Genomic DNA, 14,562 nt, shown 5'->3' with positions numbered 1-14,562 from the left:
TCTGGTTATTTTAAACAAAATACTTGAACAGACTTTTGCAGAATAACTGAAACTTTAATAACCGCAATTTGTTTATGTCTGTGGTGTGATTTCACTTATATATAGCTTTTGAATCAAACCGCTCTCTCACTTGAAGAATGTCTCGCGGAGGAGAGGTCAGAGTATGCTTTTGTCGGTGTCGCTCTCAGTTTCAATGATAATCCGGCGTCTATTAACTGGAACCGGGCTTGGAGGTTTAACGAGATTAATCGTTATGTTTCCACCAGTAATGTTGCCAGCAAACATAGTGTTGACACCATCAGAAACATTTATAATTTAAAACTGCTGACTGTGTTGTCTACTGGCGATTTGGACATTACGAAAAGGGCCGCTCTGCATGACGGGAGTTTCATCAACAAGCTGGGATGTCACAGTGTGGATAAAGTGTTTCGTGAAATAATGTTGGTTATTTGCTTGTGCTGGTCAGGATTAATATGAATTTTGGACTTTAAAACAGTTATCGAACAGTTGAAACGTTTTCTTGACTGTGTATTTGTTTTGATTGTCTAGGATCACACCATCGACCATGCCGTCCTCAACACCCACAAATCTACCTTGGGCATTTGAGGCTCCGTGATCGTCGTCTGCTTCGCCGTGCTCGACGATGTTGTTTCGATGATGAAACGGTTGTCACTGGGAATTTTTGATAATCTGCCTTCATCACAATCAAAATTAAATTCAGTACCATCAACCTGTAACCTGTAATATCCCGCTGTCAACACGGATATCACTGTAGAACTTCCCCTTTGATCTATTAAAACATTATGTCCAACATCAAAGGCATCCATGTTGTTTGTAAACACCTACTCACGTGCACCGGCGAAGAAAGTCCCACTTCCGGTTATCTAATTTGCAAACTTATATCATTGGGGTATGACTTACATGATTTTATGCCATAAGCTAATGTCATGAATAAATCCTTAGTTAAATGATAAATTGGATATTATCTTCGACACACGAAGTGAGAAGGGGGCGGTCCTGATGTCCTTGGTTTCTTCACAAGCTTTATAAACTCGAAAATCTTCTTATGGCATTTAGGGGGCACGGGTGGCCCAGTCGTCTAAGGCGCCGCGATTCGCTGTGCAGAGTTGCGTCCCTTAGGCACGCCAGAAACCTATGATTGTGGGTTCGAATCCCGGTTCGCCCCAATTATGTTTCTAGGTTTGTCAGCACCATACCCGTGCTCGTGGGTCTCACCGAAGTGGTAAACGTCTAAGACCTGCATCACTTCGGGCTTTCCTCCCACATTAAGCTGACACGCCGTGATATGACTGGAATACTGTTAAAAGCGGCGTTAAACCAGACTCACTCACTCACTCTTATGGCATTTTTCAAGCTGTCCTAATGGTACGGAATACACACAGAGTAAGCATAACATAATAAAATAAAGAAATTAGTCCTGAAATCACACATTATGTAAAAAAACCCAAATCTATAAGATCTATAAGAAACCTATTTGGTCCATGTATGCATCTTGAAGTAGGTGTCAGTGGTTAAAACATTGTTATTTCAAACATGGAACTGATCGGTTCCGGGTGTTTGGTGTGGATAGGAATAGATGAAGTGAGTGATATATGTTATATGCTGAATGCCAGCAGTCAGCAATAATCAAGCTATGTAATCAGTAGCTGTATATGATCTTGACAAGGAAAACCAGTCACCCTTGTCATAACAAGCGATCCCCTTATATGACAAGCTGAAGGTACGTCAAATGACATACACACCCTCGCTCCAACTGTCAGTGTATCAAAATGCAATTTTTTCTGTCTACACATGACGTCATTATTCAATATTTACGTGAAAACGTTATTAAAGTTACTCCGGTGTTGATCTTGGAATAGATTTGATTCCAAGTAGTTGAGGTGAGGTGAAATAGGGTTTAACGTCGCGTCCAAGATTATTATACTTATATGGCGACGTGTGTGTGTTTGTGTGTGTGTGTGTGTGTGTGTGTGTGTGTGTGTGGCTGCTTATACTAGTCCGGACTGATGCCTATTTATAGTGCAAGCCCACTGAGATAACATGCCGCAGTTAAACATATTATCCCACTCAGACACAGTATACTGACTCCGAGCCGACCAATCCTTGTTTTAGCCCCTTAATGCCAAGCGCCAGACAGGGTAACAACAAGTACCATCTTTTAACGTCTTTTGGTATGACGCAGCCGGGTATCGAACCCCGGACCTTCCGGGCGGACTCTCTACGACTTGACCTCGAAGGCGGTCTCATGGAGAGAGAGAGATATCAGAACTATTCATTGCGTTTCTTACATTGGTCATAACACGGGCGCTCGTTTAGTATTCTATATTTAAGAAATAAACGAAAACCGGGAGTTGTTTATCTTACCATACAACACTGCAGGGAGAATAAACCACGAGGGGCGCAGCTTTTGGATGCGATCGTTCGGCCATAGCGTTTATCTGAGTTGCCCAGCTACATCTATGGGAAACATCTTATCCCTCTCAAAAAAAATGTCGTCCAATTTACGTCATCAAGTTGCGAGCGCATGATAGAACAATCTCTTATCGTGAAATGAAATACGCTACGTTCTTCATTGTGCTTGTCTATTTATCGCGTAGCTATAATTAAGGATTTATAATTAAGGATTGACTGTGATTGATACCTCAATGAACCGAAACAATTACACAGTCAATCCTTAATTGTAAGATAGCTACGCGATAAATAGCCATACAAACTGTATGAATCTTACAAAATTCTTACAAAAGTTTGCACATCGGTTTGTCGATTCATACCTCAATGAACCGACAAAAATACACAGTCAATGCTTATAATTAAATGCGACAACGAAAACATGTTTTATCGACAATAGTTTAACCCAAAACAGGTGTATATATCAAAGCCGACAAAAACGACGACATTGATAAACATTCCAGGTGTAGGAATACATAATGTGGCGTGACATGAATCAGGTGATTGTTTAATTTATGCACATAACTTGACACGTCTACAAACTCAGTAGCCAATCAACGGAGAGAAGGAACAAAACAATGTTCATTAGACCTGCAAATCAAGGCAAGAGGCGAGAAGAAGTGCAAGACTGTTACGAACCGGGAGAAGGCGGCTGTTTCAAATGACATGGTCAGTTACCGCCAGATTCAAACATTAGTTCCCTGAGAACGGGAAGACACAGATGGAAAAATGCTAGATCTCTAATTAGAAATGAAACCCGAAGACATGAAAGTTGTGGAACCGAGGCGAGCGAGCCTGCACGTTTGCTGTTTCTTCACGGCCTTCGGTCTCAAAGGGTTGTTTGTACAATGAATATGCATGAATTTCGCTAAATGTCCTGTGCATGACGATACACGTGAGCAGAAAGGGAATTTCCTCGAATGTAATTTTGGGATTCCCCGACATTCCGTAGTAACGAAAGTAGTCCGCCTCGGTGGGCGTGTCTTAATTTTTTACATTCACTGGGAAATGAATGCAAAAACACGTGACCAATTCAGCTAATCCGAATGCAGGAATATCAATGAACACAACGAAAATTTAATTATATCTTCTTAATGCTTGCTGCGCCTTTGGTGGATTGTGGTTGCGGATATGGCCATACGTCAATAAACATCCTTTCTAATAGTCACGGGGGCGGTCGGGTAGCCTAGTGGTTAAAGCGTTCGCTCGTCACGCCGAAGACCCGGGTTCGATTCCCGACATGGGTACAATGTGTGAAGCCCATTTCTGGTGTCCCCCGCCGTGATATTGCTGGAATATTGCTAAAAGCGGCGTAAAACCAAACTCACTCACTCACTCTAATAGTCACGCAACAACAAGTTACAATCCCGACTGCATGGCAAGATGATCATACAAAGTAAGGTTATTTTTTTCTATTGCTATCATTGCAGCTGTTAATCCATATTTGTTTCTGGCATTGATGTCAATAATGTTCAGTGAGATGATATACTTTAACATCTTTTCCCTGTTACCAACGCATGCCAAATGAAGGATGTTGTTGCCATGGTCATCTGCTAGTGACACATCAGCTCCATTCCATCTGAGCAAGTCAAATGCCTTTCCATGACCCTTTGCAGCCGCGGTCATTATCGGGGTTCTCCCATACTGTCCTTTACTGTTGACGTCTACACTGGTCTGTAGAAGGATGTGCTTCACCATATCAACATTATCCCCAAGACAAGCAATATGGAGGATGTCTTCTCCATCCTCATCCTTCAGAGACATATCAGCACCATTTTCTACCAGCTTTTCAAAAGCGTCGCGATGTCCACCAGATGCTGCGGTCATCAATGGTGTTCTCCCGAAACTTCCCCTACTATTGATATCAACAATATGTAGGGAAATGACATATTTCACCATCTCGACATGGTCTCGCATGCAGGCCACGTGCAAAATGTTCTCACCATCATCATCCAGTTGCGTCAAATCACCCCCTTCTTTCATAAGCAGATCAAGTACCTCTCTATGACCCGTCTCTGCTGCTATCATCACGGGCGTCCGCCCATACTGACCTCTACTATTAATGTCAATTATCTTTCTTGATACGAGGTATTTCACTACCTCAAAACTGCCCCCAAGACACGCTACGTGAAGAATGTTGTATCCGCCATTGTCCACTGGTGACAAGTCACATCCTTTGTTCACTAGTACCTCAAACGCTTTCCAATTTCCTTTAACAGCTGACATCATCAATGGTGTCCTTCCATACTGCCCCCTTCCATTTATTTCAACACTGACCTGTGAGAGGACGTACTTCACCATCTCTGCATGTCCTCCTATAAAGGGTACATGAAGAACTGTGTTGCCATCATTATCCATCAATGACACATCTGCTCCTTTAGCAACAAGTAAATCAAATACATCCCTAAACCCGCCGCCTACAGCCATCATCGTTGGCGTTCGGTCATATTTCCCTCTACTGTTGATGTCCACAATGTCTCGTGATAGTATATTCTGCACAACATCTACATTACCTCCCAGACAGGCCACATGGAGGATGTTGTTACAATCATTATCAACGAGTGATATGTCACCTTTATCCATAAAGAAGTCCAACAATTCTCCGTGACCAAATTCAGCTGCCATCATCATTGCTGTCCTGCCATAATGACCTCTTCTATTGACGTCCACAGTGTCTTGTAAGAGGATGTACTTCACCATTTCCACATCACCTCCCATACAAGCCACGTGAAGAATATTGTACTCATTATCATCTACTACTAACAAGTCCCCTCCTCTTCTCACAAGAAGATCGAAGACTTCTTTTTGTCCGAATGCTGCTGCCGTCATCACTGGTGTCCGGCCGGATTTGCCTCTTACGTTAATGTCAACTTGAGCCTGATCCAACATGTGCTTCACGAAGGCCACCCTCCCATCTCTGCATGCAACATGGAGCTCAGAGTCTTCAACTGTCTGGCTGCGTTCATCATCTGCACAGAAAACCCTTTCATCAGTTAGTAATGCTAACCCCATTCCTGAATGTACTTCTTTAAGTTTCTTGAAAAAGAACGTTATGCTTTGAGTACTGATACCGTTTAGTGAATATAGGTTTTATATTTTACTCACTTAAGAAAGTAAGACAAACAGTAACTTGTTTCCAAGATCACGTGGCAGAGGGGTTACAACGGTTGCCACACATATGTCTACTAAAAGGTTAATTATTCATGTACTGGTCCCAATAGTGCCAACATGTATTATATACGCGCCGAACGTAACGATTTTACCTTCACTCTGTTGCGAATACCCTGTTCTGCTATATATAACAGTCGTAGCATTATTGGATGCTCTTGGGTTTGCCAATCTCTGTCCATCAGCTGAACCTGTGCGGGAGAATGTGAGACTTCATAGAATGACCAAATATATGTGGGTGGGCGGTTGTATTGAGTATCGTGGTTAATCTTTGAGACAGAGATTTGGTGGTACATCTACAATATATCTCCGAGACAGTCATCTGCATGATTAATACCTGTCCAACAAGTATGTATGCCTTTTTTCGAATTTGTGATGGATTTAATCAATCTTGTATGACTGATAATTGGCTTTGCAAAATGTATAACAATCAATTTGCTTTGTAACTGTTTTAGCCCCTTAATGTCGAGCGACAGACAGGGTAACAACAAGTACCATCTTTTAACGTCTTTTGGTATGACGCAGCCGGGGATCGAACCCCGGACCTTCCGCTCTCCGGGCGGATGCTCTACCACTAGACCACGGAGGCAGTTATGAAAGGGTGACGAGATATGATGGTAGTGTGTCGTAATACAGTGAATTCGCTTACAGGGTGATATTGCAGGCTTCTGATCTATAATTATGACCACCGAATGACCAACATAACAAACACATGGTGTGCGTTGGAAAGCGCCAATCGCTTGCAAGCGATGTACAGCGATTCGCCGTACAAGGGGGTGCTAACTTTCAGCCACTTGCAATCATACCAATTGCTGACTGGGGTTGCTACGTGTTGGCTGAGTTCAACAGCGGAACAGGAAATTCTTGACTGGATCAACTGGGAAATGACCAAAGGCAGCTAAGACCCATCATCCTCAGTCTGCTTCAAAGTAGTCATAAATGTCATCAGTTCGTCATATTGAGCCTCTTCTATTACGTTCTTCATTAGGGGAAGCGGTAGTTGCGCCGCCATTTTGAAAGAGGGCGCAAGCGCTTCGACCTGTTGCTGACCCCGGAATGATTAATTTGTTTACTCTAAGCTATTCGTGGCTTGCAACGCGCTCATGGATTAATCAACAAGTGTCAACCAAAACATGTGTGACTACCACATACGGTTTAAAGTGCGAATTGGTGGCGTTCTTGATAACTGATGTTGACAAAGTTCATAGTCCACCACTTCGATACCCAGGACCAGTGCATCACGTGTTGAATATCGCCTAATCGCAACCTACGTGAAATTGGCAGCCGCCTGTCTACACGATCAGATAGACCGGAGCCCAGTCAATTTAGCGACTAGCCAGGGACTTCATAATGTATGCGTGAATCAAGAACTTGAGGACAGGATGACGCGTTCCTCTGTGCATGGCAGTGGACATTTGTGTCCTATGTGTACATTTCCTATTCCGTACGTCAAAGCTTGATTTAAATTAAATATATATTTAAGCAAAGCAATTTTGAAATTTAGAAAGGTATTTTGTAATGGCCCCTCCAGGAATATTTATGCTGTTGCGTTAGGTACCATAATAAGGTTTCGATATCCATAAAGAATCAAGTTATTATTACATTGTTAACGTATATAGATGTTTATCATATAATAGGTGGGTTTCTCGGCAGGATAAAGCTAACGGATAAAAAAACATATCCGCTGGGTCATATGCAATTAGATATGCAAATATGAAAGGTCAAGTAGGGACTACTTTCACTGATTATAAACCAACATGGCGTCGAGCTTTTCACTCGAGTCAGAATTAACCATCGGGAATCCAGTGGTTGACATCATGAGCATCGATCTACGCCATTGGGATTCGATGAAATGCGTCAACCAAATCAGCAAGCCTTACCACCCGATCCCGTTAGTCGCCTCTTACGACAAGCATAGTCGCCTTTTACGGCAAGCATGGGTTGCTGAAAACCTATTCTATCCCGGAATCTTCACGGGTCTCCTTCATTGACAAAGCCCATGCCTGGTATCATTTGGCAAAGTGACACGCCCAAAAAGAGAGTTGGTGTAACAAATCAGTTAACAAGGGTACATTCTGGACAGCGGCGGCGCATTGAAGACACCAGAAGATTGAAAACAGCCTTGAGGATATTGTTGCAAATGTCAACCAAAGATTGGCTCAACTTATGTCCCGTTACCGGCTTGTTCTGGTCCTGCCCTCGTCATTTCATTTCATCCACGATATGTTCTATAGGTGATAGGTCTGGAAAAAGAGCCTGTGGTGGCAGTACAGCAATGTTACTATGGTGCCTAAAAACATGCAAGATGTGGAGGGGCATTATCCACCGTGGCGTTACGGCCCTGCATATGCACCAAGGGTAGAACTTGATCTTTAACGATGTCATCCCGGTTGCGACCGCCTCCGTGGTCTACTAGTAGAGTGTCCGCCCGGAGACCGTCATACCAAAAGACGTTAAAAGATGGTACTTGTTGTTACCCTGTCTGTCGCTCGGCATTAAGGGGCTAAAAACAGGACTGGTCGGCTCGGAGTCAGTATACTGTGTCTGAGTGGGGTATTCATGTTAAACTGCGGCATGGTATCCCAGTGTGCTAGCACTATAAATCGGCATCAGTCCGGACTAGTACAAGCAGCCACACACACACACACACACACACACACACACACACACACACACACACACACACACACACACACACACACACACACACACACACACACGGGCATGCACGTCGCTATTTAAGTGCAATAATCTTGGACGCGACGTTAAACCCAATTTCCCATCACCTCATCCCGGTTGCGTACGTTATTCAAATTGCCATTAACAATGATGAGTTGTGTTCGCCAACAAGTTGTAATGCCACCCCATAACATTTCAACTCTTCCTCGAAACTGACGACGTTGAGTAATGCAAGCGTCGCTAAAACCTTATTTTGGACAAGTCATCTGTGAACAGTTTACTGTTACAGTCTTGTCTTCTGAACCTCAGAGCTAGGCCTGCCTGACAGTGACGTGGAGTGAGTGAGTGATCATGAGTTGGGCTTAACGCCGCTTTTAACAGTATTCCAGTCATATCACGGCGTGTCAGCTTAATATGGGAGGAAAGCCCGAAGTGATGCAGGTCTTAGACGTTTACCACTTCGGCAACCCCCGCTCATTTCCATGACAAGTTCCACCTCGGTTAAAAAAGATTAGGGTTTGTTTAGATTTAATTATGACATAAATTCTGCGAGCATCAAAACACGTTAACATATGCGTGCCAATGCAAGATCAAATATAAGTTTTCAGTGTAATTCACTGAAATACTGAGATAACTCTTGGTGATCACGAGAATATGTCTTGTCACACAGGGTTTCGATTTCTAACAATTTGTAAATTAGATTAATGTATTACGTTAATCATCATGCTGTATTATTTTAACAATACGAGGCAAGTATTTATGTTTTGAGCGCGCTTTTATAACAGGCGCCTTGTGTTATTTTATTTTGATTTTAAACCGATAGGTATCATAATGACTATACATTGATAAAAAAAACTTGAGTGTACCTAATTCTCAGTTCGTCATGCTTGTCGCATGTGCTTAAGTTTGTAAGGGGCAGTGACTGTCTTGTTTTATTAATTATATCCATAATACATCCGGTGGTCCCTCTTTTATGAAACATATGGGGTTATGGTGTAATTTTAGCAGCCTCATAGGGAATAACAATGTAGTTTTTTTCTGTGCATAAAATGAGGGAAAAAAAAGAATGCATAAAACGTCCTTTTTCAAAGTCTCTGTCGCTACTAAAAAGACCGTATGTAGAAACTCAAATGATAATGTCTTAATGAACCTTCGCAGAAATTTATTTATGAAAACCTCAAGGTTTTTAAATATTTGCTTAAAAATACTGGAATCACTTTCATTCGGCAACGTCAAAACATTGCTAATGATACAGATGAATAATTACACATATTATATATAAATAGTAAATACGACCAAATATGGCACGGGTATGGTGCTGACAAACCTTGAAACATAATCGGGGTGAACCGGGATTCGAACCCACAATCATAGGTTTCTGGCGTGCCAAAGGGACGCAACTCTGCACAGCGAATCGCGGCGCCTTAGACGACTGGGTCCCCCATGCCCCCTCGAGGGGAATGATGAGAGGATATGCACTTCTGCTGATTCAAGGGCTGCTACCCCCTGGTTGCATTGGGCGTTCATAGCGTCTTCTCTTGGAATACTCTAAGGAACATTCTCGCGATCTTGCATTCTCGCACGTTTGGCATATTCAGCTCTTTTCCAAAGGTAAGGATCGCAAGAATTCGACATCGCGAGAATGTCCCTTAAAGTTTTCCATGCTTCGGGGGCCCTCTTCCTCATCTCCCTGACGAACAGGACTCGGTGAATGTCATTTTGGGGATGCTTGTAATCAGTGAGTGAGTGAGTTAAAATCTAACATCGCATCGGTATTATTTCAGCCATATAGCGACGATGCCAAGTTTATATACTCACAAGTGAGTCATGTATGCAAAGTTATATTTTAAACCAAATTTCATCAAACACATTTGGGCATAACAATATCAATCATACAGTTTAAAACACTGGCAAAGGGCCACCAATAACCAAAGCCAGGCCACCTTGCCGACTGGGGGGGGGGGGGGGGGGGGGGGGGGGGGGGCATGGGTGGCCCAGTCGTCTAAGGCGCCTCAATTCGCTGTGCAGAGTTGCGTCCCTTCGGCACGCCAGAAACCTATGATTGTGGGTTCGAATCCCGGTTCGCCCCGATTATGTTTCTAGGTTTGTCAGCACCATACCCGTGCTCGTGGGTTTCACCGAAGTGGTAAACGTCTAAGAACTGCATCACTTCGGGCTTTCCTCCCACATTACGCTGACACGCCGTGATATAACTGGAATACTGTTAAAAGCCGCTTTAAACCCAACTTACTCGTTACATCCTTGCCTGTAGTTCTGCTTCTGTACAGTTTCGTGCATTTGACCTAAGTGATGGGATTATCGCGCACTGTTCGAATGTTTCGGGTGTTTTATGACATATCTCAAAGTTGTGGTGTACAATATGTTGTGTACTCTTCTCGCAGAACCTACATCCTTGCCTGTAGGTCTGCTTTTGTTCCGTTTCGTGCATTTTACCTTATAGCGCCCATTATCGCGCACTGTTTGTATGTTTCGGGTGTTTTAGGACATATCTCAAAGTTGTGGTGTACAATATGTTGTGTACTCTTCTCGCAGAACCACCTACATGTATTTTCAGATGGGCTACTCTGATGTCCTGTTGCTGTCCGTCAGTGTATTTCGATCCAAGAAGAAGTTAAAAATGACGTATTTGAGCCTTCTGACTCTTGTGGTCCTCCTAATCATCGCCAACACGATGGAAACAGGGGTCAAATTGGGTATGCTGAGAACAAGGGAGTTCGATGTTACTGATTGTATCTACCCTGGAATTTGCCGTGCCATGACAAAGGATGAGACAGAGTACTTTCGTTACAACCGACAACAAACGTTCTTCTCAAATCTTAGTGTGCCAGTGGAATATAATAGAACAACATTGCATGATCATTCCGTCGTGCCAAACATAGTACACATCACGTGGTACGGAGGTCCAAAGAGGAACACATTTTTATTCCACCATTTTGTGTCCTTGCTAGCCATCCATAAATTTCTGAAGCCCAAGGTCATACTCTTCTGGTTTGATCTGTTACCGGAGGGGGTTTACTGGGACCAAGCTACGGATGGCTTCCCGGAGATAGTGTTGGTGTACAGAGCCCCTCCCACCACCATCCTAGGACAGGAAGTACACGTCCCAGAGCACCAGTCAGATGTCATCAGGATCGAGGCGGTGATGGAGTTTGGTGGCATCTACATGGATCTTGACGCCCTTGTTGTTCAGCCTTTCTCAGCCCTATATCAGTAAGTCATCCTCACCTTCTCATCAGTATGTCAGATATAGCTCTTCACACATCTACAATGTCTACAAACCATGCTTGCAGTAAAAGGCGACTATGCTTGTCGTAAGAGGCGACTAACGGGATCGGGTGGTCAGGCTCGCTGACTTGGTTGGAGCATGTAATCGATCCTAATTGCGTGGATCGATGCTCATGATATCAATCACCGGATTGTCTAGTTCAGTTCGATTATTTACAGAGCTTGAATATTGCTGAGTGCGGCGTAAAACAACAAACCAACCAAACCAACAGATGCAGTCGTTCTCACAGCTGCATCAGTAAGTCAGATACACAGTAAACTACGGTTATAACGAACTCGAAGGGACCACTAACTTTAGTTTGTTATAACCGTAGTTCGTTACAAGCATATATACATCATAACTATAGCAAATAGTCGGGACCAAAAAATCAGTTCGTTTTATCCGTCAGTTCGTTATAAGCGTGTTCGTTATAAACGTACTTTACTGTAATTGTACCCTACTCCACATCAGTGTGTCATTAATAGTCGTAATCTCCTCTACATACTTGTGTCATAAATTGTCGTTATCATCCCATCGTTGTTGTTAGCGTGAGTGCTGTTTTGGCAGAAACAATATTCAATAAGGGACGTTTTTAAAATCCAGTGTAACATTTGAAAATAAATACTGTTCAAACTGTTTCCCTCTAATGCAGGTACGAAGTGACGATGGGGTACGAGACACCGGACGGCCTCTGTAACGGCATAATTGTAGCGAGGCCGTGGGCAGATTTCCTTAAGATCTGGTACGAGGAGTACAAAACACTAGATGACAGTGTCTGGGGCTATCATTCTGCTACCCGCAATACTGGCCCAGAAGTACCCAAACCTCATAAACACAGAACTCCGGTCCTTGAATCACCCAAATCCGGGAGAAAGTTTTGGACTTCTTTACGGAAAAGAGTCGTTTGATTGGCAAGTTTCAAACTATGCTATCCATACTTGGATTCGAACCCAGTTAATTTCAAAGAAACTGAATGCATGGTCGATCAGAACCTGGGACTGTGTGGCTGGTGAGATATTTAGATACATCTACTATGGGAATAAAACGCTTATACAACCCCTTGGTAGAATATAGGATACTTCAAGAACAGGGATAAAACTTGTATACAACCACTTGGTGGATGAAGCGGTATCTGCTATGGAAATAAAACAGTTATACAACCAAATGGTGGATGATACGGTATGTAAAATTCGTATACAATCACGTGGAAGATGACAATTTGTTAAACATTCAGGTAGTCTACCTTCCAGATAAGGCTCTTTTACCAAAGATATCTTGAGGTGTACATTTGTCTAGCCCAACATGGTATTGACAAAATGTGTCATTACAGTCCGAGTCCCTAAACACCTACTTGCCTTTTCCTCTGAACATTTCATGTTTTGCTTTATTTCACACTGTAACATGTCAACCCCTGTCTTGCTTCTGCCCTTGAACATATCTGTTTTGCCTTGTCTTTCCTCATGTACCTGTGACATTTTGCCGTAACTCCACCCCTAAACATGTCATATATTCCCTTGACTCTACCCTTGATTTGTCATGTTTTGCAGCGCCGTTTAACCATACACCACCTTACCTTCTCTTCTGAATATTTCATGTTTTGTCCTGCCTCACCCCTAAATATATCATACACCACCTTGTCTCTTCCCCTGAACATTTCATGTTTTGTTCTGCCTCACCCCTAAACATGATATACACCACCTTGCCTCTTCCCCTGAACATTTCATGTTTTGTTCTGCCTCACCCCTAAACATGATATACACCACCTTGCATCTTCTCCTGAACATTTCATGTTTTGTTCTTCCTCACCCCTAAACATGATATACACCACCTTGCATCTTCCCCTGAACATTTCATGTTTTGTTCTGCCTCACCCCTAAATATGATATACACCACCTTGCCTCTTCTCCTGAACATTTCATGTTTTGTCCTGCCTCACCCCTAAACATGATATACACCACCTTGCCTCTTCTCCTGAACATTTCATGTTTTCTTCTGCCTCACCCCTAAACATGATATACACCACCTTGCATCTTCCCCTGAACATTTCATGTTTTGTCCTGCCTCACCCCTAAACATGATATACACCACCTTGCATCTTCCCCTGAACATTTCATGTTTTGTTCTGCCTCACCCCTAAACATGATATACACCACCTTGCCTCTTCCCCTGAACATTTCATGTTTTGTTCTGCCTCACCCCTAAACATGATATACACCACCTTGCCTCTTCCCCTGAACATTTCATGTTTTGTTCTGCCTCACCCCTAAACATGATATACACCACCTTGCATCTTCCCCTGAACATTTCATGTTTTGTTCTGCCTCACCCCTAAACATGATATACACCACCTTGCCTCTTCCCCTGAACATTTCATGTTTTCTTCTGCCTCACCCTTAAACATGATATACACCACCTTGCCTCTTCTCCTGAACATTTCATGTTTTGTCCTGCCTCACCCCTAAACATGATATACACCACCTTGCATCTTCTCCTGAACATTTCATGTTTTGTTCTTCCTCACCCCTAAACATGATATACACCACCTTGCATCTTCTCCTGAACATTTCATGTTTTGTTCTGCCTCACCCCTAAACATGATATACACCACCTTGCCTCTTCTCCTGAACATTTCATGTTTTCTTCTGCCTCACCCCTAAACATGATATACACCACCTTGCATCTTCCCCTGAACATTTCATGTTTTGTCCTGCCTCACCCCTAAACATGATATACACCACCTTGCATCTTCCCCTGAACATTTCATGTTTTGTCCTGCCTCACCCCTAAATATGATATACACCACCTTGCATCTTCTCCTGAACATTTCATGTTTTGTTCTGCCTCACCCCTAAATATATCATACACCACCTTGCCTCTTCCCCTGAACATTTCATGTTTTGTCCTGCCTCATCACTATATATATCATCACCACCTTGCCTCTTCCCCTGAACATTTTATGT

General features: G+C 42.9%; 2 protein-coding genes across 2 annotated transcripts; one reads left to right on the top strand and one right to left on the bottom strand.

The window, feature by feature from the left end:
• Positions 1–3,708: 3,708 nt before the first annotated feature.
• On the bottom strand, positions 3,709–5,834 carry LOC124123784 (serine/threonine-protein phosphatase 6 regulatory ankyrin repeat subunit B-like). The gene is made up of 2 exons (XM_048402829.1): positions 5,733–5,834; positions 3,709–5,438 (listed from the first exon to the last, which is right to left on the bottom strand). The coding sequence occupies exon 2, from the start codon at positions 5,356–5,358 to the stop codon at positions 3,829–3,831; it is 1,530 nt and encodes a 509-aa protein (XP_048258786.1). The 5' UTR covers positions 5,359–5,438; positions 5,733–5,834; the 3' UTR covers positions 3,709–3,828.
• Positions 5,835–10,894: 5,060 nt separating this feature from the next.
• Positions 10,895–13,805, top strand: LOC124123782. Its single transcript, XM_048402815.1, has 2 exons — positions 10,895–11,547; positions 12,255–13,805. The coding sequence occupies exons 1-2, from the start codon at positions 10,955–10,957 to the stop codon at positions 12,508–12,510; spliced, it is 849 nt and encodes a 282-aa protein (XP_048258772.1). The 5' UTR covers positions 10,895–10,954; the 3' UTR covers positions 12,511–13,805.
• The last annotated feature ends 757 nt before the right edge of the window (positions 13,806–14,562 follow it).

The sequence above is a fragment of the Haliotis rufescens genome, unplaced genomic scaffold (assembly GCF_023055435.1).
Source record: "Haliotis rufescens isolate VD_foot unplaced genomic scaffold, xgHalRufe1.0.p SCAF_29, whole genome shotgun sequence".
Taxonomy (NCBI): Eukaryota; Metazoa; Mollusca; class Gastropoda; order Lepetellida; family Haliotidae; genus Haliotis; species Haliotis rufescens.
The sequence above is the reverse complement of the archived record's forward strand: the minus strand, read 5'-3'. Positions and strand labels throughout refer to the sequence as shown.